Source organism: Sarcophilus harrisii, chromosome 4 (assembly GCF_902635505.1).
Source record: "Sarcophilus harrisii chromosome 4, mSarHar1.11, whole genome shotgun sequence".
NCBI classification, from domain to species: domain Eukaryota; kingdom Metazoa; phylum Chordata; class Mammalia; order Dasyuromorphia; family Dasyuridae; genus Sarcophilus; species Sarcophilus harrisii.
In genome coordinates, this window is record NC_045429.1 from 117,603,906 (window position 1) to 117,628,944 (window position 25,039).

The 25,039-nt window shown below is 37.8% G+C and overlaps 2 protein-coding genes across 3 annotated transcripts; one reads left to right on the plus strand and one right to left on the minus strand.

Annotated features, from left to right (window-relative positions):
• Positions 1-821: 821 nt before the first annotated feature.
• Positions 822-2,173, plus strand: APOA2 (apolipoprotein A2). 2 transcript variants are annotated; one of them, XM_003769634.4, is made up of 4 exons: positions 822-909; positions 1,074-1,152; positions 1,397-1,529; positions 1,948-2,173. In XM_003769634.4, exons 2-4 carry the CDS (start codon positions 1,101-1,103, stop codon positions 2,063-2,065), a joined length of 303 nt encoding a protein of 100 aa, XP_003769682.1. In that variant the 5' UTR covers positions 822-909; positions 1,074-1,100; the 3' UTR covers positions 2,066-2,173. The 2 variants fall into 2 exon arrangements, with proteins under 2 accessions (XP_003769682.1, XP_023359143.1); XM_023503375.2 differs by having other exon boundaries at positions 888-952.
• Positions 2,174-4,153: 1,980 nt separating this feature from the next.
• On the minus strand, positions 4,154-24,844 carry FCER1G (Fc fragment of IgE receptor Ig). The gene is made up of 5 exons (XM_003769653.4): positions 24,694-24,844; positions 5,927-6,018; positions 5,752-5,784; positions 4,919-4,939; positions 4,154-4,654 (listed from the first exon to the last, which is right to left on the minus strand). The coding sequence occupies exons 1-5, from the start codon at positions 24,740-24,742 to the stop codon at positions 4,592-4,594; spliced, it is 258 nt and encodes an 85-aa protein (XP_003769701.1). The 5' UTR covers positions 24,743-24,844; the 3' UTR covers positions 4,154-4,591.
• Between the last annotated feature and the right edge of the window lie 195 nt (positions 24,845-25,039).

Here is a 25,039-nt window from a genome sequence, read left to right on the forward strand (position 1 = left end):
GGGGTTTCCCCAAAATTACAATTTAGAGAAGAGGGAGAAAAGGTTCCCTCAACAAGAGAGGAGAAAACAGACCCAGAGGGATATATGAAAGACTTTCCAAAGAAGGATTCAGGAATTCTGGTCCTTTCTAACTTTCCAATCTACTTATTCTACTGGCATCTAAATGCTCCATGACACCTTTGCACTAATGGTTGTTCCCCCATGCTAGAGTTCTCTCCTTCCAATCTCTGATTCTTAGAATACTTAACTTCTTATAAGACTCAGCTCAATTTCTCTAGGAGGACTTTCTTGTTACTGGCCATCCCTTCAGATTACCTTCTATTTAATGCAGGCACACACACACACACACACACACACACACAATCTACCCTGTTAGAATGAGTTCCTAGAGAACAGAAGCTGTTTCTTTCTTTCTTTTTCTTCCTTACACACTTTTCCCTTTCTTTCTTTCCTTCCTTCCTTTTTTCTTTCCTGAACTTTCTTCCTTCCTTTCTTTCCTTTTCTCTTCCTTTTTCTCACTCCCTTCCTTTTTCTCCCTCCCTCCCTCTTTCTCTCTCTGTTACTTTCTTTTCTTTCTCTTTCTTTCCTCTTTCTTTCTTTCTTGGTGCCCATATAAAATGGCAAATGTAAATACTTAATACATGTTTATTGATTGATTGATTCTGGTCCTTTGTACCTTTTTGTCGGGACACCTAACTCCTCTGAGAATAGGTCCAAATCAGTCTCTCTCTACCATTACTTAATCTCCTCACCTCTCTAATCACTATGATGTTTACCCTAACCATGATCCCTGACCCACTGGGTCTTGTCACAAACTTGGTCACCTGATGGAAGGGAGGGAAATAGGTAAGTATATAAGTCTTTATCTCTCCCACAGATTCATACAGCCAACAACCTGACTGGGACAAGGTAGGATGAAATCTGGGGGTATTAGAGCTATGATCCTAGGAAGGTAAGGGAATGGAATGGACTGGAGGGCTGGAGAGTTCTGAAAAGAAACTCAAGAGAGGTGGTTCTGGGGCTATAACTGCCTACTACCTACTGAATTTCCTACCTAACCCTTTTGCCCCTAGACTGTTCAACACTCACTTGACATCACCATGAAGCTGCTTACCCTGACTGTGCTGCTCCTGACCATCTGCTCCCTGGAAGGTATGTATTGGGGACAAGGGCAAAAGGGTCCTGGAGGGGCAGACCACCACAGTGGTCCTCTCTCTTTACAGACGTGGTCCTAGGAGGAAGATTCCCTGGGTCCTTCCCCATTCCCCCTAATCCAGTAAACCAGTTCTTTAAAGAAGCAAGGAGCCTGAGACTTGGGTTTGGGCTATTTCTGGAGAGAAAGTCTCTGAACCAGACACCTGGGTTGAGACTGTGCTTGTTGTGTGGGTCTGCCCAGGAGCCGTGGTTCGGAGACAGGCAACAGAACCTGAGGTGACTGACTTCTTCACTCAGTACATTCGGAAACTGGCAGATATAGGCAAGGATGTAGCAGAGAAAGTTCAAGTCCCAGAGGTGCAGTCCCAAGTCCAGTAAGTATGGAAAAGGGAAATGGGCTTTGGGGGTTGGAAGGCCTGCCAGTGGGGATAAAGGGACTAAAGTTGAGAGACAATGGAACTGGGGTGGGGGGGCAGTATCTTTAGTAATTCCCATTGCCATTCAATATTTCTTGGCCATAGGCAAGAGCAGTAATAATGAAAACCTTACAATTCATGTATATATTTCTGAGAAGGTTCCCTCTTTCCTCTTCCCCCAGTCAAAGCTAGACTAGAGTTTGATAGTCTGGGCCAGTCTGACCTGACACATTCATACATTCCTTCCTCACCTCTCCTTCCTTCCCACCCTCCCTTCTCCCCCATTCCTCCTTCCCTCTCTTCCCCCTCCCTTCTTCCCCCCCCCCCTCAGTTTCTATACCCATACATATTGATTCTTGTTTTCTTCTATTCCTAGGGCTTATCTCGAAAAGTCACACGAACAAGTGATCCCACTGGCCAAGAAGGCCTTAACAGACACAATAACCTTTTTCAGCTCTCTTGTGGAGTCAGGCAAGAAGGCTGTCAACCAGTAGGATTTTTCCTATCTTCAGCTTGTCCCCAAACCAGTCTTCAAGTTGTCCTTTTCCTCCCCACTCCCTGAAAATCCCCTATTTTCTACAATAAATGCTATATGATCTATGCTCTGTGTCTGATGCATTTCTGAAATCTCAAATAGGCAAGGAGTCCTATAATGGGGAGGGAAGAAGGACAAAGGGAGAGGGCAGGTAGGAGTGTTTTCAAAGAGAAATGGAGCATTAGGGTTTGGTGTTTAGGGTACAAGGCTGTTTTTCCCAATCAACTAATGATCTGTGTTGGGAGGAAATTTAATCTAGTGAAGGGTGTTAAGAGCTAAAAGAACAAAGTGAGAACAAAAACATCAGGGAAATCCCTCTGCAGGATGGAAGGTGAATGTCATGATAAAGGACAAGGGCTTATCTGGACGCCTCCGTGAGAGTATATATTTGAGGAGCTCTCTAGAATGGGGGAGACATACAAATTACCCATGATTAAATATCAAAATATTGGTTCCAAAAGGTGTCACTCAGATCCTACACAACCTCCAGAATCTCTCCCCTACACACACACAAAACTCTGATATTTCCTCCCTATCTATTCATCCAACTTCACCCAATTCTTTAACCCCTCCTTTTAGAACCTACCACCATCTACTAATCAGGCCCCTTTCCCAGGGAAGGCCAAACTCCTCCCCATTACTATCTAGGTCATTAGTGATAGAGTATTTGGGGTATAACCCAGAGTTGATGAGATTTTAAATCCTGAGATGTAGGGCAGGAGAGAATGAATTTTTTTTTCCTAAAATAGTCCCAATTTACCTTTAAAACAACAATTTTTACTAGCTTCCATGTTTATCTAATGACCTTGCTTCCTCTGTTCAGAGATCTTACTATCTCCCAGATAATAAGGCTCAGCCTCCTCTCCGTGGCTTTCATGACCCTTTACCAACTAAGTTCACTTTTTTGCAGATATCTTATTGGGGAAGGGAAAGAGTAAAAAAAAAAAAAAAAAAAAAAAAAAAAAAAAAAAAAAAGGAATCTGCGTGCCTGGGTTGGTGCTCTTTATTCTTGCTCTGGATCTATTAGAAACTGTGACTTTAGGGAAATCACTTGACTTCTTTGTCAAGAGAAGTTAGTTGCTTCATGCTTTGGCTTCCTCATTTACAAAATTAAAATACTTACCAGACATAACTCATGATACAGAATGGGAGTTCATTGAAGGCCTAAGTAAAAGTATCTATTTGCAAGTACAAAAGACATGAAGAACTTGAAGAACTCTAGATAAGTATAGTGGGATAGAGAGCTAGACCTGGAGTCAAGAATCTAGCTCTAATCTAGCTTCAGATACTAGCTGTCTGACCCTGGGAAAGTTTTATATACATATTTATCTAATACATATGTACATATATACATTCATATATTTATAGATATATACAACATAGCTATAGATATATAATAAAATATATACATGCACACACATAACATTATACATATATGGTATTTGCCTAGTGCCTACTATGTGTTATAATGTACAAATTATTTTACAAATATTATCTTATTTGATCTTCACAATAACAGTGGGAAGTAGGTGCTATGATTATTCCCAATTTTGCAGAAAGTGAACAGACAAATAGAAGTTAATTGACTTGCCCAAAGTTGCACAGCTAACGCTCAATTTAAACTCATTTTCCTTGCCACTAACTGGTGAGGTAGCATTGAATTTTTGTACCTATTTTATAGAAAGGAAACTGAGGCATTTGTCCAAGAATATACAACTAGGTAGGGTCAGTCAGGAACAGAACCTGTTTCTTGCCTCAAAGTCCTGAACTCTCTTCACTACATCCTGTTTCCTCTTACAGATCCCTAAATGTTGGATAAGATTGTCAGGGGGAATTGCCAAGGCTTTCCAAGACTCCTGGCCCAGTCCACTGGGAGAGAGACATTGCTGTGGATGATAGATGGACCCTGGGATTGACTCAGGATGATATTTATATCTCCTAAATGACTTAATATTATATTACCCAACTCTACTGCCCCTATTTCCCAGTCTGATATATGGCTCGAATGATAGATTCTGTAGATCCTGATCAAGGTCAATACTCAATGTCCAGCAGAACAGGAAACTCCAGCCCATGGCAGCTTTATTAAGGGATGAGCCCCAACCTTCAAAACACCATAATTATCAGAAGAAAGAAAGGGCAGGGATGGAGATGGCATATAGAAAGGTGTAGGAGACCCTTTAATAACATGGCGTGGTCAAGGGTCAGTATGTGAATATTAACAAGGGTCATTGACATATTTGCATATTAATAAAGGGCAGGGATATTAAATTGAGCAGGTGGGATTATGTATTAATAAAGGGGCATAGCCAGCTGATTATCCAAGAAGTGACATTATATCATATAAATGAGGATGGGGATACTTCATGTGTTGGGTTTATTGGGCAGTAGTTAGGGTGATGAAGGGTGCTCAGATGGTAGAGGGAGCTGGGACTGAGAGACGAGGCCCATTGTGTCCATGGGGGCTCTCTTCTTAGTTCCTCTTCTATTGTGGTGGCTTTTCATACTTCAGTGTCTCATAAGTCTCCTGGCTCCGGGTACTCAGGCCCTGGGACAATGAGTTAGGGATTCATCAGGGGACCAAGACCATTATTCCAAACTAAAGTGAACTTCCCATTCCCCAATCCTCTTGCCTCTAAAATGACCATAGCCCTCCCAACAACCATCCAGTCAAGTACCTTTAACCACACTCTTCTCCAACTCTTACTTTTTCTTGATCATTTTCAAGATTCTCAATTTCTTAAAGGAACCAAACCCTTTAACCCATTCCTATGGCAAACCATAATGGCAAGGACCACTAAGTGTCACTTACTGTGTAGACTTCCTCAGATTTCTGTGAAAACAAAGAATATAGAAAATGAGAAATCCAAAATCCTCAAAATCTCCTCACTTTCTATTCCCACCCCTTTATGACTCATGGGTAAATCTGGGATCTTGGTATGGAAGATTTTCCCCCTCCCTAGAGACTATCAAATCCTTTCACTAAGGTGGTAGCCAGGACAAGGTGACACAATAGATAACACGCTGAGTCTGGAGCCAGGAACACTCATCTTCATGAGTTCAAATATGGTCTCAGATACTTACTAGCTGTGTGACCCTGAACAAGTCACTTAACCCTGTTTGTCTCAGGTTCCCCATGTGTAAAATGAGCCAAAGAAGGAAATTGCCAAGAAAACCCCAAATGGGGTTATGAAGTCTAACATGACTGAAAAAATATTTAAACCAGGATAGACTCTAAAGGCTTCAGCAGAGAGGGATCTTACTTTGTGAATGGGAAGTATTCAAAGCTCAGAGCTGCATCAGATTGGCTCTTGGGTGGTTGGACATGGGTTTGCTCAGCAAATGCCTAGCACTCAATTACACACACCCATGCTCATTTGAGACCCTTGAGGACAAAAAGCACAGGTTCTTTCACCTTATGCTCATTTGCCACATCTGATTGCTGATCATGAGAATATCAGGAGCTACAGTCACAATGTAATCCCAATACCTATAGATAACTATTTTTCTAATAGGACCTTAAGCATCCTTCCCTTCTGAGTCTTCAAACTCTGAAGTTTCCAGCTTCACTGGAGCTAAGAGTTAATAAAGCCAATAATAGTTCCCAGGTATCGAGGGGTAGAGAATTGTAGAGTTGGTCCATACCTCAAATCTAGCTGCTGTCTTTCGCACCTGGATCTGAGGGAAGGGAAAAAGAAAGCCATCATTGTAGAAAAACAACGCTCTCCTCCACATAGCCACCTAACTTTCTTCTAGGTAAAACTTATTTCCCTTCCCCTTTCCTCCTACATGATCCCACCCCTTTCTTGGCCCCCAGTACCTTGAGGCGGCAGTAGAGTAGGGTGAGGATGATACCATAGGTGAATAGCACAGCATCCAGAATGTAACAGAGCTGGGGCTCAGATAGAGCCGCTGAAAAGGTAAAGTCAGAAAGTTAGAGAGCTTAGGGGACAGAGGGACAATAAATGGGGTCTTGAGGGAGGAGCAGAGGGAAGAGAAGGGAGACCTGCTCCTTCTCTAGCAGTGTGCAAGTCTCACCATCATTCTACAACCCCTCAGGATGAGTGGGGAATGGGTAGGAAAGCAAGCTTTTGACTTGATTCAGGAGTCTCTATTCTTGGCTTTGTGAAAGACTGCTTCTTGTTTCTTCTATCGAAATACTCCTTCAGTAATTCATCATACTCCTCCCATTATATATATAAGTGCTCATTACTATTATCACTATACTATATTTTATATTATATTGTTATATTATGTTATTATATTATACTATATCATTACTATTGTCCTCATTTCTTTCTTGTGATAGTTGCTGTTCATTTGTACCCAATTCTTCATGTCCTGTGTAGCATAGAACATCAAAATGTCCATAGGGTTTTCTTAACAAAGATACTGTGGATTTTGCAATTTTCTTCTCCAGCTCATTTTACAAACTGAGGCAAACAGGATTAAGTCACTTGCCCAGGGTCACACAGCTAATAAGTACCTGAGGCTGGATTTGAACTCAGGTCTTCCTGACCTCAGACATACCACTCTTTGTACCATGTAGCTGCCCTTCTCTCTTGGTAGTCTCATTTATTCCCATGGCTTCATTTTATAAACCTTTTTCTTTTTTTTTTTTAATTTAATAGCCTTTTATTTACAGGTTATATGTATGGGTAACTTTACAGCATTAACAATTGCCAAACCTCTTGTTCCAATTTTTTACCTCTTACCCCCCACCCCCTCCCCCAGATGGCAGGATGACCAGTAGATTATAAACCTTTTTCTTGAAGTTTTTTATATCTTTTCACTACAATTATTTCCTAAAGTAACAACAACAACCACCATAAAAATTGAGCAAGATCAATTAAGCAGAAAGAATAATGGCTTAAATTCAAATCATAGTTTTGACCCTTAACACTTCTGTGATTTTTGACAAATTACTTAACCTCTCTGAGCTTCAGCTTCCTCTTTTGTAAAATTAAAGGGTCTTCTAGATCCCAAATTCTTAAACTGTGGCTCATGAGCCCATATGGGTTCTCATAATTGAATGTGAAATTGGTGAAATTATGATTTATTATTAATAAATGTTTGATTTGTATGCCTGTTTTATATAACTATATATCTGGCATCACATAAAAATTTCTCAGATAAAAAGAGATTATGAGTGGAAAAAGTTTAAGCTGTGCTCTAGATGACTTCTGGGGTCTATTCCAACTCTACATCTGTGATTTGGTTCAACAAACAGGATGTACAATATCCTATACCCTCAGAGGAGAATGTTCCATCTGTTCTCCATCCCAAGATTAGTAAACTCTGATTTTAAAAATTAGAGTTCAATATCTTTGTGATTGTATATGCTGTTCTTTTGATTTATTTACATCATTCTGCATCAGAACACATTTGTCTTTCCATATCTCTCTGAATTCCTTATATTCATGTCTTCCTTTATATTTATGGACTACCTTTGGCTTAGCTGTCCTCAATTGATTGCTGCTTTCAAACTATATTAATTTATCCCCAATTTATCTGCCAAATTCTAATTTTACATTTCTTTTCATTTTAATATTTTTATTTTATTTTTCAAAATACATGCAACATTTCAACATTTACCTTTGCAAAACCATGTGTTCCAAAATTTTCTTCCCTTTCCCTTCCCCAAGACAGAAAGCAATCTGATATAAGTTAAAACATTTGCAATAATTGTTTCTAAGATAATGTTGGATATCTCTATATGAATGTTCTTCTAGCACTTTGAACTCAACATGTCCAAAATTGAACTTATTGCCTTCTTCCCCCAAATTTACCCTCACTCCTAACTTACTCATTTCTTTATGATGTCATTATCCTTCCAGTCAACCAAACTCAAAATCTGAGTCATCATTAATTCTTCTTTCTCCTTTCTCAGTAGACTCTAAGGTTCTTCAGCTCTAAATCTATGGATTTATAGACATCTTTTCTCTTATGTGATCAATTACCAAATGTTATTGACTTTATTTCCATAATATTTCTTTCATAAGTTTATGTTCACAATGATTCCAACCCACTTAACCTTGTACATTTCTTGAGTCAAAATATATTTATTAGGTGTGATGAGTAAATTGATTTTGTCCTCTTGGGTCCATTTAAAGCCATTTATCCAGTGGAAAATAGAGATTCAACTGAGAAACAAGAGAAGAGGAGAGAATGTTCCAATAAAATTCTTGAGAAAGAAAAAGAAAATCTCTACAAATGTGAAGGATTCAATGTTTATTCCACTGAAATAATTATACATGTAGTATATGAGCATGTGCTCTGGGGGTTCTATTTCAAATTTCAATTCACATTGGCAGGCTGGATTCCCTACTAAGGCTTGTTCCATATTTGTTTCCTCAGGGTTAGATCCCCATAGCAAGGATAGCCTTGTAGCATGAGAGTATCTTTCTAATACCCTCATCAATGGGCCTCCCATTATGTTGTCAGACAACAACAATCCATCAGATATCCTCAATTAATTTTTTAGAAATATGCATTCAATTATTTTTCTGTAAGAAATGACCAGCAGGATGATTTTAGAAAGGTCTGGAGAGGCTTACATGAACTGATGCTGAGTGAAGTGAGCAGGACCAGAAGATCATTATATATTTCAACAATACTATATGATGTCCAATTCTGATGGACGTGGCCCTCTTCAACAATGAGATGAACTAAATGAGTTCTATTTGTTCAATAATGAATAGAACCAGCTATACCCAGCGAAAGAACTCTGGGAAATGAGTGTGAACCACTATATAGAATTCCCAATCCCTCTATTTTTGTCCGCTTGCATTTTTGATTTCCTTCACAGGTTAATTATACATTATTACAAACTCTGATTCTTTTTGTGTAGCAAAATAACTGTATGGACATGTATACATATGTTGCATTTTACTTGTGCTTTAACATGTTTAACATGTATTGGTCAACCTGCCATCTGGGGGAGGAGGTGGGGGGAAGGAGGGGAAAAGTTGGAACAAAAGGATTTGCATCTGTCAATGCTGAAAAATTACCCATGCATATAGTTGTAAATAAAAACTATAATAAAAAAAGAAATATGCATTCACCAAATTATCTATAGATAATATAAAACAATTCCCCAAAAATCTGTGACACATTTTCCCACCAAAGCATGCAAGTCCAAGAGAAAGTAGGCTCAAGCTGGAGATCCAAGTATAACAAGGCAGTCACATAGGTTTTAGAAGTTCTTTTGATAGAATAGGCAAGATATTCCTCTTAAGTGTGGGATAGATTTTCTGACGGACTCTTTGTGAGAGCCTTAAATCTGCTTTCCACATATCTTCCAGCAAATAAACATTGCCACTAGCTATTTGAAGAACATTCCTAGGCTGCCAATGAAAAATTTCAAATCCTTCAGTTTTTCAAGTTCCCAAGGTCTTCCTCCAACCAAAAGGAATGGGAGTTGAAGGGAGGAGCTGAGACTAAGATGCTCTCCTGCTACCAAATGATTCTTTCCCAGGGGTTTGGTTAGAACATCTTCTCCCTGAAGGAAGGAATTTCTGTTCTAAAGTACAGTATGAAATGCAAAATGGATAATTTTGGTTATATTAAATTTAAGTTTTCATGCAAACAAAATCAATGCAGACAAGATTTGAAGGGAAGCAGAAAACTGGGGGAAAATATTTATATCCAAGGGATCTGATAAAGGCCTCATTTCTAAAATATACAGAGAATTGACTCAAATTTATAAGAATATAAGCCATTCTCCAATTGATAAATGGTCAAAGTATATGGAGAGATAATTTTCAAATAAAGAAATTAAACCATTTCTCTCATATGAAAAATGCTCTAAATCACCATTGATCAGAGAAATACAAATTAAGACTACTTTGAAGCACCACTACACACCTCTCAGAGTGACTAAGGTGACAGGAAAAGATAATGATAGGGAAAATGGGGTATTTATACATTGCTGGTGGAGTTGTGAACATTCTGAAGAGCAATTTGGAACTCTGCCCAAAGGTCTATCAAATTGCATATACTCTTTAATCCAGCAGTGTTTCTACTGGGTCTGTATCCAAAAGAGATCATAAAAAAGGGAGGAAAGGACCCACATATGCAAAAATGTTTGTAGCAGCCCTTTTTTAATTTTTTTTCAAAAAATTAATTAAAGCTTTTTATTTACAAAACATATGCATGGATAATTTTTCAACATTGACTCTTACAAAACTTTCTGTTCCAATTTTTTCCCTCTTTCCCCCTACCCTCTCCCCTAGATGACAGATAGTCCAATACATGTTAAATATGTTAAAATATATGTTAAATCCAATATATGTATACATGTTTATACAGTCATCTTGGTGCACAAGAAAAATCGGATCTAGAAAAAAAAAAAACCGGAGAAGGAAAACATAATGCAAGCAAACAGGATAATGTTGAAAATTATCTTTGCATGTATTTTTTAAATAAAAATAAATAAAAAAAGAACATATTCTCTTTGCTGGCTCATCTAAATACACTGAGTTCTGAATGAGTTCTTGGTTTTATCTCCCTGCTTCCACCCCAAAACATAACCAAGTTCATTAATCAAGTCAAATATCTCCTATCATACCTAGGAAGTGTTCATACCTAGTAATCAAGATATGTTCCATCCTGTTTAGGTTGTGAGCTTTTTGAGGACAGGCACTGTCTTTTACCTCTTTTGGTATGCCCAGTACTTAATACAGTGCCATAGTAAGCCCTTAATAAATGTTAAGTAACTGACTGAAATATAACATAGCTAAGTGGGGCAAAAAGATTTTGACTCCAGCCTTATACTTGTATCTGTAAGCTGTTTTCCTTTCACATGTGGACATATTTGGTTGCTGAAATGAACAGAACAAAATTTGTGCAGGAAAACAGATCAAATCAGCTTCATAAGAAAATGGTTTTGAAATTTCTTTTCTAAACAGAAATCTATTTTCTTTTCTTCCTTGCCTCCCTCCCAAAATCTCTATAACAAATGTATAGTCAAAAAAAGCAAATTTGTTCATTTGGTCATGTTTCCCAGATATATGTCTATACTCCTCCTTAGTAAAATGGACTGAAAGGACCTGTTTGAAGGCAGAGAGCTGACTGAGGAAACAATGACAATTGGGAACTATGGTCCATAAGTTCGTTAGCATGCCTTTGTTTTCAGAGTTTTAAACCATGTAACTGATAAAATTATAAATTAAATAACTGTTTGGGGATTATAAAATTATAAATTAAATAACTGTTTGGGGATTATAAGAAAATTACATATGGATTGTTAACAGAAAGATGAAATTTTTTTGAGATTCAAGTTAATAACTTAGAAATGGTCTCTGCTTATAAGGAGATCCTTATTTGAAGCATCAGAAGACAAGAGGAGCAGAAGATTGAAGGAGCCAGACATGACTGGTTGAAGACAGAAGAAAGGGAAAAATTTGACTTCAAGAGTCTGGGACAGAAGGCACAGGTGACAATGAAAGGAGCTGCTTGCAGAAGACAGAATACAGTCAAGGATTAAAATTGACAGGTTGTAGAAACCATGCTAATTAGTAAGTTTTCTTTTGTTTTAGTGAGAGCTGATTGGCTGAAGGAAGGCAAAATTGTCCGTCCGAACAGAGTACAAGCTTCTTAATGGTTTTCCTGTGTTACCTTTGACTGCTCTTTCTGCTTTGAGCAAAAAAAAAAACAAAAACAAACAAACAAAAAAAAACATCTATTTTGCATCTTTTTTTGTTGTGAGAATAACATGGTTTTAGTGAGGTCTAATTGGGCGAAACAGAATAACTGCCATTTGAAGAGCTGGCTGGGGAAAGGCCGCTTGCTTTTATCATTATCTACAATTTGAAAGTGAGGAATTACCCAGGACCCCCGATCTAAAAGAAATGTGGCAGTTCTCTATCTTGAGAACTACTTGTTACTGATGGAGCTTAATTCTTTCTTAGCAGTTTGCCAAGAATGGCTGTTTGCTAAATGTACTTCTTATCACATTAGCAACCTTGAGAGTAGAAAATAAATAGCTTTGCTCAATAAGTGACTCATGGTGCAAATTATTCTCTAAAAGACCCTGGACATTAAATCCCAATATACAGAATTGGGCACATAGCTTTTCCTACTTATGCGACTCTCTCCTAGATTTCTGTAAGCAGATGTTGACTTCCCCTCATATGTGCACATCTCTCCATATGTAGAACTCAAATTCATGTATGAAACTATTATAATTTGATAACACCTGCTCTAATCTCTGTTCTAAATTCCATTGATATAAAGCTTTCTCCCTATTGGTAGAGATGAAGGCACTTCATTATGTGAAGGGTAACATGGAATTGTCAAGAGGTAAGAACTTCAGTTCCCAGGAAGTGAATTCTCCAAGAAAAAGTCCCCATTGAATTCACCTTCCAGACTTTTCAAGGGAAAGTTTTCCCTTTAGGAACACATCAAGGGAATCATCAAGCTTCAATTCTTTTTCTAGCACTGAATTACTTCATGTGTTTCTGCCTTACAGTTTAGAGAAAAAAGATAGAAGATCCCAATTGCACTTCAGATTGCTGAAAGAAAAGATTCTGAGAAGACATGAGAAGAGATACAAGTTTTCATCATTCCCTTTTTCCTGTCTAATGATCTAGAAACTTTGGGGAGCTTTTTCTTGGGTTAAAACCAGGTTAGTTGAGATGGGTCAAGTTGGTTCCAATGAGAGGGCTCTTTTACTCTATGTTATCTGGCATTTTTTCCCCAAGTATTCCCTCCCTGATTTCTATTCTGCTAAGATGTGGATAAATGACTTTCTTTGCCATATGTTCATTATTCAATGTGGAACTAGCATTTGGTGGAGAAGGGGGTCTAGTCTTGAATAGAGAGCTTGGGTTCCCCTTCCCTACAAAATGACAAAGCAATCAAAAGTCAGCTTAAATTTGACCATATTCCCCTAGACAAACAATATTTAATAATATTGACTTCTAGTCTAGTACTTCCTCTCTCTGAAGAGAGCAGAGTGCTGATCTCTGGCCCCAACTTCCTGCTTTCTCTTCCGACAGTAATGAAAGTCTCCCTTGGAGAAAGTTATGGAGAGAAGAGACTAGAGATGTCTATGTTGCCACCTTATGAGCCACACATGACAGTCTCCTACCTTTTTATTCTGCTACACTGCTTTTGCTTTCTATTGAGTTTTGCCATCTGTTATATAGATGTTATGACTTCCTGTTCTTGCTTTTTTTTCTGCTTCTGTCTTTATCAAGTCTCCTTCAACATTCTATTCTTCTTCTTGTCTTCTGATACCCTGAATTAGGTCTACTCATAAGCAGTGACCTTTTTAAATTTATGATATGAGACTCAAAAAGTCCATCTTTCTGTCAGCATGAGCAAAACAATCCTTATATATAATTTCCTATTAGTCCTCAAAGAGCTATTTGATTTGTAGTTTATCAGCTATGGCCTTTGACACTTTATATGTGAAGAAGTTATGAAGCACACTGACCCATAATCTTCATTTCTACAGTCTACAGTCTACCTTCAAACAGATTCTCTCAGTATATTTATCTGAAGAGAAGTTCTTTTTCAAGCTCCAGAACAGTCTAAGGGGAGCCATTAGATGGATTAGGAACAGCCATCCATCCAACTCTCCCAACATTCCCCTCAAAGCCACTTTAAAATAACATCTTAAATAAAATTTAGGAATAGCACAGCCAGCAAAAGGTAGAAATGAGAGATTTTTCTGGCCTGTGATAACTCAAGAGAATGGCAGAAGTCTTTTTTTTGTTTGTTTATTTTTTCCTTTTTTATTGTTTTCTCTTTTTTCTGATTATACATGTACATTAATTTTTTTTAAATACACATTTCTTCATGAATCATGTTGGGAGAGAAAAATCAGAACAAAAGGGAAAAACCACTAGAGGAAAAAAAAAAAAAAAAACAGAAGAAAAAGGAAAAAGAAAGTGAACATGCCATGTGTTGACTTACATTCAGTCTCCATAGTTCTCTCTCTGAATGCAGATGGCATTTTCTATCCAAAGTTTATTGGAATTGCCTTGGATCATTGAACCTCTGAGAAGAACCAATCTATCATAGTTGATCATCACACAATCTTGCTGTTACTGTGTATACTGTATTCCTGATTCTACTTGTTTGCTCAGCACCAGTTCATGTAAATCTTTACAGGCCTTTTTAGAATTAACTTGGTTGTCATTTTTATACAACAATAATACTCCATAACTTTCATATACCATAACTTATTCCCCCATTCCCCAGTTGATGGGCATCTACTCATTTTCCAATTCTTTACCACCACAAAAAAAAAAAATTCTTTTTAACTACTACAAACATTTTTGCACATGGGGGTTCTTTTCCTTCCTTTATGATTTCTTTGGGAAATAGTACTGCTAAATCAAAAGGTATCCAGTCTTTAACTTCCTAAACCTGTCCAGAATCCACACAAGTGGCAGTGGCAAAATACCAGCAGCAACAGCTTCAAAATCTCTCAGCTCATATGGCAAGGTGGTTTAAACAACTGATCAGAAGAGATTACAAGGATCCTTTGCTGTCCCTGTCTCCTGTACCATATGTACTAGATACATATGGTTTTGACTGGCAGCTCTATTGTTCAAATACAATTCTGGGTTGCAAATTCCAGGGCAGAGAGAAGTACTAGTAGTTGGTCTCAAAAGAAACAGGAGCCCTGGTCACAGTTCCAAAACAAAGAGGAGCACTAGCACTTGTTGCTTCCAGGGATGAAGGACTCTTGCTGGATTAAGAACAAGGACTATATCTCTCCTGGGCTCACACTACTTAGTAAATACTTGAAAACTTCCAAACCCCAAGAACTATCTCTGAAAACAGCAGTACAAAAAAAGCTTGAAATTTGGCACAGTGCCTTACCACCTGCTAGTGAGCAGAGTCCAACTTTAAAATAAAGTTCAAAGTCAAAAAATAGGCTGAAAAATAAGTAAAATGCAAAAAAAGAATTTGACCATCAAAAACTACTATGGTGACAGAGAAGACCAAGACATAAAGGAAGACAATATGGAACACTTATCTTTAAAAAGCCTTGTGGCAGGTGAAAAATGAGATGACTAAGAATATAAAAGTTTGATCTCCTGAGCATATCAATTTGTTTAGCAATACAGATCAATTATCTAACAAAGCAGGACCAGATTTCCAGTACAGGGGCAAACAGTCTTTAACTCGTTAAAAAAAAAAAAAAATTAATCTGGGGCAGCTAGGTGGTATAGTGGTTAGAGCACCAGTCCTGAAGTCAAGAGGACCTGAATTCAAATATGATCTCAGACACTTAACACTTCCTAGTTGTGTGACTCTGGGCAAGTCACTTAACCCCATTCCCGCAGCAAAAAAAAAGAAAAAAAGAAAAAAGAAAGAAAAAATAACCAAATAAGGCCAATTAATTAAAAGAAAACAACACAACATTAGATAAATGATTTCTAAATGGATAAAAATTTAGGGACTTTCCAAGTTGGGAGGGGAAGAGCAAACAGGTGCAATTCCCTGAATTCAGAAAAAGAGTATCTGTAAACAAAGGAACTTGGAAACAATGACTGATTGATTACTTGCCTCACTGATGTACAATTGTGAGAAAACTCTTTGCATCAGTCTGTGTATCTGACCAATTTTCTGATTAGTACAACTTGTGTCCTTAGTTAAGCGTCTTTAAACACCAGGTAGAGATGGTCAAGTTTCCCAATCACACAAGGTTAAGTTGAAATAATTCAATAAAGTTTTCCTCTCAATTCCCACAATTGAATAAAGTTTTCTTATAAAGCATAATATGAACTAGACCCATAATTGAATAGGAGGGGAATTGAACTGTTTCCAGAATTAAATCACAAGATAGAGTCAGTGTGGCTCACTTAATACCTACAATTAACCACATGCTATTCTAATCCCTTCAATTTCCTCAATATTAGTTTACCCCTAGGGCAGCTGGATGTGGGCAGTAGATTTGAACCTAAATTCACATCCAACCTCAATCACTTAACACTTAGGAGCTGTGTGACCCTAAATGCAGAAAGAAAGAGGAAAGGAGAAGGAGAAGGAGGAGGAGGAAGAAGAGGAGGAGAAGGAAGAAGGAAGGAAGGAAGGAAGGAAGGAAGGAAGGAAGGAAGGAAGGAAGGAAGGAAGGGAAAGGAAAAGAAAAAAGGAAAGGAAAAAAAAGAAAAGAGAAAGAGAGAATTTTAGCTTATACCATAGGGATATGGGAAGTGAACGGCATAAAATAAAGAAGGAGAAAGATGAAAGGGAGGACAGATTAAGGGAAGCAGTGGTTAGAAGGGAAAATTGACTTTTTAGAAGAGATAGAATAAAAGAGATAAAGAAGAAACAAGAAAACAGGATGATAATCATAATTGTGAATGTGAATGGGATAAGCTCAACCATAAAACAGAAGTAGATACAGAACTGATTAGAAACAAGAATCCAACAATATATTGTTTACAAGAGACATATTTGAAACAGAAAGATACTCACTAAGTTAAAATAAAGGGAAACTGAGAAACTAGTATGCTTCAGACAAAGCAAAAGCAAAAGTAGGCCTAATTAAGAGAAATAATCAGAGAAATCACATTTTGCTAAATAAAAGCATAGAGAATGAAGTAATATCAAAACATTTTAAAGCATATTTCTCTGCTAAGGGTCTAGTTTCTCAAATATATGTTCAGTATAGAACTGAGCCAAATTTATAAAAATAAGAGACATTTCCAATTGATAAACGGTCAAAAGATATAGACAGTTCTCAAAAGAAGAAATCAAAGCTTTGACAAATGTTGAAGAGGAGAGAAAAATAGGTACACTAAAGAACTGCTGGTAGAATAGTGAACTGGTAGTAGCCTGTAATGTCTAGGCTAGCTTTCTCAAGGGTCTCTGGATGGGCCTTGGTCTTAGCAGGAGAGTCACCAGGAGGATAGTCAGGGATAGCATCTGGAGTCTGAAGTCTGGAGTCTAAGTACTATGTATATGTGAACTAGAGAACGTTTATCTCATCAATCACAGTGAGTCAACACCCTGCTGTTAAGTATCTTTGCTTCAAGTATATTTTTCTCAGAGTTCCCCAATATCTGTGGTCCTCTACAGCAGCCAACCTTTCTGGAGAATAATTTGGAGACCCAAAGAGCTATGCATACATACCCTTTGACTAGACATTACCATTACTAGTTCTATATCCTAAAAAGATCAAATGACAAAGAAAATAGACCTATATGAACAAAAGTATTTATAGCAACTCTTTTTGTGATGGCAAAGAAATGGAAATTGGGGTGATGCTCATCATTTGGAGAATGGCTGAATAACTTGTATTATATGATTGTGATGAAATACTATTGTGTCATAAGAAATGATGAAGGTGGTTTCAGTAGAAACATGACAAGGCTTAAATGAACTGATGCAAACTGAAGTGAGAAGAGTCATAAAATCAACATGCACAATAAGCAATGTTGTAATAATGATCAACTGTGAAAGACTTGGATATTCTGAACAATAAAATGATGCTAAACAATTCCAAAAGACTCATGATAAAAAAAAAAAAAAAACTTCTATCAGAGAAAGAACTGATGAATTCTGAGTGCAAAATGAAGTATAATTTTCTTATTTTCTTTATTTTTCTTACTTTAAAAAAAGGGCGACATGCAATAATTTGCATGATTTTATACATATGATTGATAAGAGATTGCTTGTCTTCTCAGATGTCGGGGGAGAGATGAGAATTTGGAACTCGAAATGTTAAATGAAAAGAATGTTAAAAATAAATTTGTGTACATACATACATATACGTGTGTGTGTGTGTGTGTGTGTGTTCTGTTCTCTCCTCAGAATTTTATCTAACTAAAAAAGGTCTTGTGTTTTCTTAAGCTGATTTGATTGGTTTCCTCACACAAATATTCTTTATATACCTCTTTCAATCTGAAGAAAAACCAGAATATATACCTTTTTTCCACACCAAAATGTCCATATACACAAGAGAGAATACCTTCCACACAGTCATTTCCTCAATTTAAATGATACTGTAACTACCTTTATTCAAGTCAAGTTGTCCCCTTTGCTATTATAGTAACTTTGTAAATGGTCTCCTTTTCTCTAAGATTTTCTCCTTCCCAGTTCATCTTTAACAAATGTACTAAAATGATCTTTCAAATAGTTTATGTCAATTATATTACTCTTCTTTTTCAAAAGCTCCAGAAGTTCCCCTCCTCCCCCCCCTTTTTAGCCCATCCAGTGAAATACAAGCCTGGCATTTGAGAACCTCCCTAACCTGGCTTCAACCTGCCTTTGCAGCCTTATTTCAAAAACTTCATTCGCTCTGATATTGTACCCTTTCCCCTCTGTATTTCATTTTGCTTCTAATGCCAAGATACTCTCCTTCTCATCTTTGACCATTAATAGGAGCTATTTATGCAGCACTTTAAAAGTCTGCAAAGCATTGTACATACATTATCTCATTTGCTACTCACATTCATCTTTATGAGATAAAAGCTACAGATATCATCTCCATTTTACAAATGAAGAAATTGAAATGTAAAAGATTAAGGGACTTAACCTTAGGTGTCAGAGACTGGTTTTGTCATTTTAAGTTTCCCTTGACTTGAAAAATCAAGTGCTATAAGCCTATTTTCCTGTTGTACTCTTTCTCAACTTAAGTGTTACCTTTCATAGGAAGCCCTCCTTAATCCTCCCTGATGACAAGTGATTTCTAACCCTCCTCAAATTCACTTAGAACTCTTTCTGGATCTTTCCTTTGACCACGTAGTAATTTGCCTTTTGTAAGTTCTGCTTTGAAAGCGTCCCCTCTGAAACCTGGGGAAATGGTTGTGGTCTTTTTGAAAAGGTAGAAGCAAATGCAATATTGAGGGAAAAAATAGATTAGCAGGTTGAATTGGTAGGTGAGAAGTGATTGGACAGGAAGCCCCTTTTGGAATGAGTCAGAGAGGTATGTGTTTAACATGTCTGAGGATCTTTCCAAGGTTTGTACTGCAAGTGTTTTTCTCTACGAAGTCAAAGAAATTTTGTGTGTGTGTGTGTGTGTGTGTGTGTGGTTTTTTGCTTTTTTATATTTGCTTATTTTTATTTAGAAGTATGTTCTTGATAAACTGTGGAAAGATTATGAAGACAGCTGGAAAGATGGTTCCTGTCATTGCTGTAATGAAATTGAAGAAAATACATCCAGGAAGAAAGACACAAAGAGATCTTTTATGAAGAAGCAGTTTATGAAGAAAATACAAAGAGGATTTAAAAGAAGAAACTTAATGTGTGTCTTGAGAAGCCTTGAGTAAAGAAATACTAAGTTTCCAGAGGAGTCAACTATTGATATTTTTAGAATTTGAAATTACTCTGGAGTGTGTGTATAAGACAATTTAATATAATATATATAGCATATATGTATATACAATATAATATGATATAATATAATATATATGACAATACAATATACTAATGCAATAAAATATATAATTATGATAAATATCATGTTAATAAAACACATTAGAATATTGTTATTAGTATGATACATTGTATATAATATACTGTTCATAATTAACTATCTAAATATATAATACATATATTATAGTGTACTGTTATATTAAGTATATTAATATGATTGTTTAAAATTACATAATTATTTGATTTATATCATCATGTTAAATCCTATATGTATATATCATAAAGTATATTCAATGTCTCAATATGAACACGTGTGCACATATACATTATATGTACATGCTTATGTGTATAGTTGTTTGTAGCTATATATCCGTCGTTATGATTTTTATCAATTCTATTCCTTAATAAATTATATATTTAATCACTTTAATCTACATTTAAATATGAATGAAGAAACAATTATTCAGAGAAAGGTTTCTCTAGTTCATTGAATAAGTAATATTTAATGAATCAATGAGAGACTTAAATTAATTAAGTTAGGAGAGATTTCAATTTTATTGAAGAGAAGTAAATTAGCCAACATATCATTAGACTTTTATGGAGCTAAGGATTAATAAATTTAAAAAATAGCAATAAGCAAAATGCAGGATGGGATTGGATGACCCCAATGAGTATGTGGTAAGATCCCAGAAATCTATAACCAGTTATTATCATTAGTCATTATCATTATTATCAGTTATCATCAACATTATCAACATAATCTTAGTCCTATAATACATACTTCTTGGTATGCATACCTTATTTAAAGAAATATTAAAGAAAATAGGATTATTATTGGGGAAGGGGAGGAATGAGGTAAATTTGCATATTAATTACATAAACTCATGAGGAAATGCAAGAGCCAAAGAGGGGAAATGTGACTCAAAACATCTGGGTAAAGGTCAAGGAAGGGAGAAAGAGAAATGATGTCACTGGAGTATACTACAAACCATTTAGAAAGAGGAAATAAATGAAGAGTTGGGAAAAAACAGATCACAAGTCTAGTTGAAAGACTCGAGACAATAGTGATGAAGATTTCAACTTTGCAGATAGGTAAATGAGGGAAATTCTGTTCCCTTAGATTTTAGCAAAGTTTAAAGCATCTTATTACCCCTTTTAAAAAGATGGAGAGAGATGGATTAGTGATAATATAATCAGATGGATTCATTCACAAATGGTTAGATAGCAGAACTAAAAATGTGGTTAACATTTTTATCAATAACGGCATAGATGGTTCATCAAATTTACAACTGATAAACTTGGGAGAGAGAGCTTGCACACTGACAGAACTTTCATAGGCTCAAGAATTGGGCTGAAAATAACAAGATGAAATTCAACAGAGATAAATGTAAAGTCCTGTGATTTGGGTACAAAAAAAATCAACTTCACAAGTATAAGATGGGGGGAAACCTGCGATCTGGGAGGTTTAAGGGGATTAATATGAATCAACAATGGAATGGAGCAATCAAAAAGGTCGATGTGATGTGTTTCATGGAGGAACTTCTAGGTTTCTCTTCCAGAAAGAGGATTGTAAAAGTTTTACTGCCAGAAAAAGAACTGTGATAGTTTCATTGTGCTCAGCCTTCATTAGACTTCATATGAAGTACTGTGTTCACTAATGAGCACTAGAGAGGATTCAGAAAGTAGCCCACAAACAACCTTGAGTATATGACATCTGCTAAAGGAACCGGGTATATTAATTTTGAGAGAAGACTCAGAAGGAACATAATAGCTGTCCATAAGAATTTGAAGAGCTGCCTGGTAGAAAAGGGATTAGGCTTAATTAGGAAAGGTAGAGGCAAGAGCAATGGGTCTAAATTACAAAGAAGCTCATTTAGGCTTGATATGAAGAAATACTTAACAATTAGAGTTGTGCAAAAGTGGAATGGACTTTCTCAATAGGTGAGGAGTTCCTTCTTCTTGATAATCTTAGCAGAGGCTTGTGGAGTATTTCATAATTGAGGGTTTTTTTTTTTTTTGGGGGGGGGGGGGGGGGGTGATGGTAAGGTGGACCAGATCAACCACTAAAATCTCTCCCAACTCTCAAATTCTGTGATTATATCAATGTTTACATTAAAATTCTGGGTATACTTCATTATGTCATATTATTTATCATTAATTATTGCTTTCATATATTTACATTGTGCTTTGAATTCTATTTCAAGGCACTTTTACACATATCATCTAAGGAAGGATGAGCAGGGATTTTATTTTATTTTTGTTAGATACCCATGATTTTATCAGTGTAAAACTTTCTCATGAATTACAGGTCAGTAATTCCTCTGTAATATATGGTCTTAAGAGAGTTGCCTGGATCACTAAGTATTGACTTGCCTGTGGTCACAAAGCTAGGATATGCCAAAAGCTGGATTCTAATCCACTATGACACAAGCTGCTTCTGAATCATGCCCATTTTTTTAAAAATCATCTTTTATTTCAAACTTAAACACCAAATAAAATTAGCACATCCATTTATCTAGTTATCTAGTTCTGTTCTCTTTCCTGAACTTCAATCCACATTACTCACTGGTTATTAAACATTTCAAATTGGATATTCTATAGGCATTTCAAATTCAATATATCTAACGCTGAACTTACCTTTTCCCACAAACTACTCTGTTTCTGTTGTCTTATGAACACTTTCTTACATCTATCCATCCTCTTTCACTACTAGTTTAGACTCTTATCACCTTAACTATTAAAATCGCTTCCTAATTGTGTGCCCCATTTCAGGTCTCCCCACTCTAATCTATCCTCCACACAGCCACTAAATGAACTTTCCTAAAACATGGACTGATCATGTCACTGTCCAATTCAAAACATTGCAGAGCCTCCTTATTATATCTAGGACCAAATTTGAATTTCTCTGCTTGCCACTGAAAGCTTTTCACAATCTGCTTCCAACCTATTTCCAAACTTCTTACACATTATTCCCCTTCACATATTCTTTGTTCCGACCAAATTAGGATTTTAACTCTTCCTCATGCATGAATAGTCCATTTTCCATTTCCGTGGCCTTGGCACTGGCTGTCCCCATTGCCAGGAAAGCACTCATCACTTCCACTTCTTGGAATCCCTGGTTTTCCTTCAAGACTCATCTTAAATGAGAACACCTACGTGAAGCCTTTCCCGATTCCTAGCCCCTCCCTTGCCCTCACAGACACTACAACTCTCCCCCAAAAAACCTGCCTTGTAAATTTTGTACCTCACACATGTACATGTGTCTCCTGATAGAATATAAGCTATTAAGACAGAGATTGTTTCACTTTTGTCTTTTTATACGTAATACTTAGCACAGTGCTTGGCACGAATCGGTCTTTAATAAATTCCAGTTGCTTGATTACCAGGTTGCAAAGTTTGGGAACCTCAGTCATGGCTTTGGAAATACATAATCTCTCTGCCTCCTGCTTGTGGGCTGTTATCAGTATTTTATATTCATTTTAGTTTCTAAATTTATTTTTCCTTTACCCAATTGGGTAAAAATAAGTCTAAAACCATTTCTGTCAAATTTGATAACATAAGTAATTTATAGAGGGAGGGGGAACTAAAGTTTCCTCCTGAATCCCCAGGCTTTCCCCTGGACCTTCTCCTTCTTACAAATGGTGGAATTCTAAGGCATCATTGAGCACAATTCTCCCCCAGGGACTCATCAGTGCTCACTGGGCTGAGACCCAAAACCTCAGCTCAGAAGGGTAGGGCTAGAGAAAGGCAGTGACAGCTTCAGCTTAGAAACCACAGGAGTCTTTCTTACTAAGTCCTGTGACCTGTGGCTGATGTGGCTGGACAGGAAGGATATCTGTACTGGGGCTAGGGCTGGGGAGGGAGCAATTTGTCTATTATTGTTCATCTTCTATCCTTGACTTCATCACTTCGCTCTAAATAGGCATCATAACGGGGAACAAAAACTAATTTCCTGTCTCTAATCCCTGGGGCTCCCCAGGCCCCAGTACCAGAATGGATGACCATTAGGCGAGTGACAGAGCCAGGACTCGGAGAAATGTGGAATTGCAACGAAATTGCAACAATCTACTGATATTTCACAGAATGCCTTAAAGTTTGCAACATTTATACCTAATCTGGTTTGAACCTCAAAACCAGCCTGTGAGGTACTATTCTTTTGTTATACCCATTCTACAGATGAGAAAGCAGGGTGGGAATAGAAGGGACTTGTCTAAGCTCTTGAGTTCTTAGAATTCTGAAGCCATTTTCCTGACCCCAAGAGCATCTGTCCTCTGTGTCACAACGTCCTCAACATTTCAGCTAGGAAGTACATTAGTTTACAAAGCAATGGAAGGTACCATGGCTCAACCATCCATTTTCCCAGGGGTTGGAGCCTCCACTGATCCTCAGGGAAGGAAAGCTAGACCAGATGTCTGAACATCCACCTACTGACATAAACGAGGCTACCGTACTGGTCTGAGCCTCATCCTTACTCTCCCATTATTTTCCACTTTCCTCAATAAACTAAAAAGTCACTTAGGATACCGGAGGCTTTCTGGTTTCCTTCTCACCAAAGCAGGGGCAGTTGAGTCTACTAAGTAGTCTACAATTCTCTATCCTGACTGCCACTATCTTTCTACCATTCCCCGTAGACATGTCGGTGATGGTTAAACATTACAAAGGACCCTCAGGGTTCCTGAGCACAGAAGAGTCCAAGATGTTTGTTAAAGGTTCTCCCCTGCTCCAGCTTCCCAACAAGGGCTGCTGTCTCTCTGGTTTACTCTGTGGGGATCACCAGGGTTGCGGGAGATGAGAGGCCCTTTTACCATCCACTCCTTTGCTCCAATGCCAAGCACAAAGTCACAGAGCTCACCACCTCGTTCGCTGCACCAGTAACTCTCCATCACAGACGTCGGGGTGGCTCGTCCCCTCCAGGGGGGCATTCAGACCAAAGAAGGGCGGGCAACATGGGGGGGTACCATTACTCTTGGTCCATTTTGGTGTCATGAAACCCAGAAGATGGGATGAATGGGACTGAAAGGGGGAGAAGGGGAAGGAGGCACGGAACACAAGAACCACAGATAAGGATCTGAGATGGGGCAGAACAAATGCCAAAAATCTCCCTCAGAGGCACTGGTACTCCCTTCTCGGAGACGCTCGCCGTCCTCCACCCTACACCCGTACACACTTGGTGAATTGATCCATTTTCTCCAGGCTTCAGAGGCCCATGCCCTTCCCTTCAGCACTCCCCACCAGCCTTTAACTCACCGGCTTCTTGAATCAGAAGCAGCAACAGCAGCAGCACCAAAGGGATCATCTCAGGCAGTGGATCAGGGACCAGAGGCTGGGATCCGGACGCTCACTTGGTTAGACGGCTCCCCACAGCTGTGCTCAGCAACTCCCTGACCACAGTTTCCCCCCTTCCTGCCCCGCCTCCCCCACCAGCTTTGGCCCCTTCCCCTTCCTGCGGTAAAAGCTGGGCAGCTCCCGGAAGGGCCAAATCGGACAGAAAGGTTGCCTGAGTGGGGTCCATCTTTGAACCTGAGACCCTGAAGACCCCAAACCCCCTAACCCCAAGAGCGTACCCTCTCAACCACAGGGAAGACTGGCCCCA

What these genes read in the sequence shown, in the direction of transcription:
- APOA2 (XM_003769634.4), top strand. Translation starts at nt 1,101, where the DNA reads ATGAAGCTGCTTACCCTGACTGTGCTGCTCCTGACCATCTGCTCCCTG. An exon ending in GACCATCTGCTCCCTGGAAG is followed by an intron (nt 1,153 to 1,396) that starts GTATGTATTGGG and finishes GGGTCTGCCCAG; the next exon opens with GAGCCGTGGTTCGGAGACAG. An exon ending in GAGGTGCAGTCCCAAGTCCA is followed by an intron (nt 1,530 to 1,947) that starts GTAAGTATGGAA and finishes TTCTATTCCTAG; the next exon opens with GGCTTATCTCGAAAAGTCAC.
- FCER1G (XM_003769653.4), bottom strand. Translation starts at nt 24,742, where the DNA reads ATGATCCCTTTGGTGCTGCTGCTGTTGCTGCTTCTGATTCAAGAAGCC. An exon ending in GCTTCTGATTCAAGAAGCCG is followed by an intron (nt 6,019 to 24,693) that starts GTGAGTTAAAGG and finishes TTACCTTTTCAG; the next exon opens with CGGCTCTATCTGAGCCCCAG. An exon ending in AGACAGCAGCTAGATTTGAG is followed by an intron (nt 4,940 to 5,751) that starts GTATGGACCAAC and finishes TTGTTTTCACAG; the next exon opens with AAATCTGAGGAAGTCTACAC.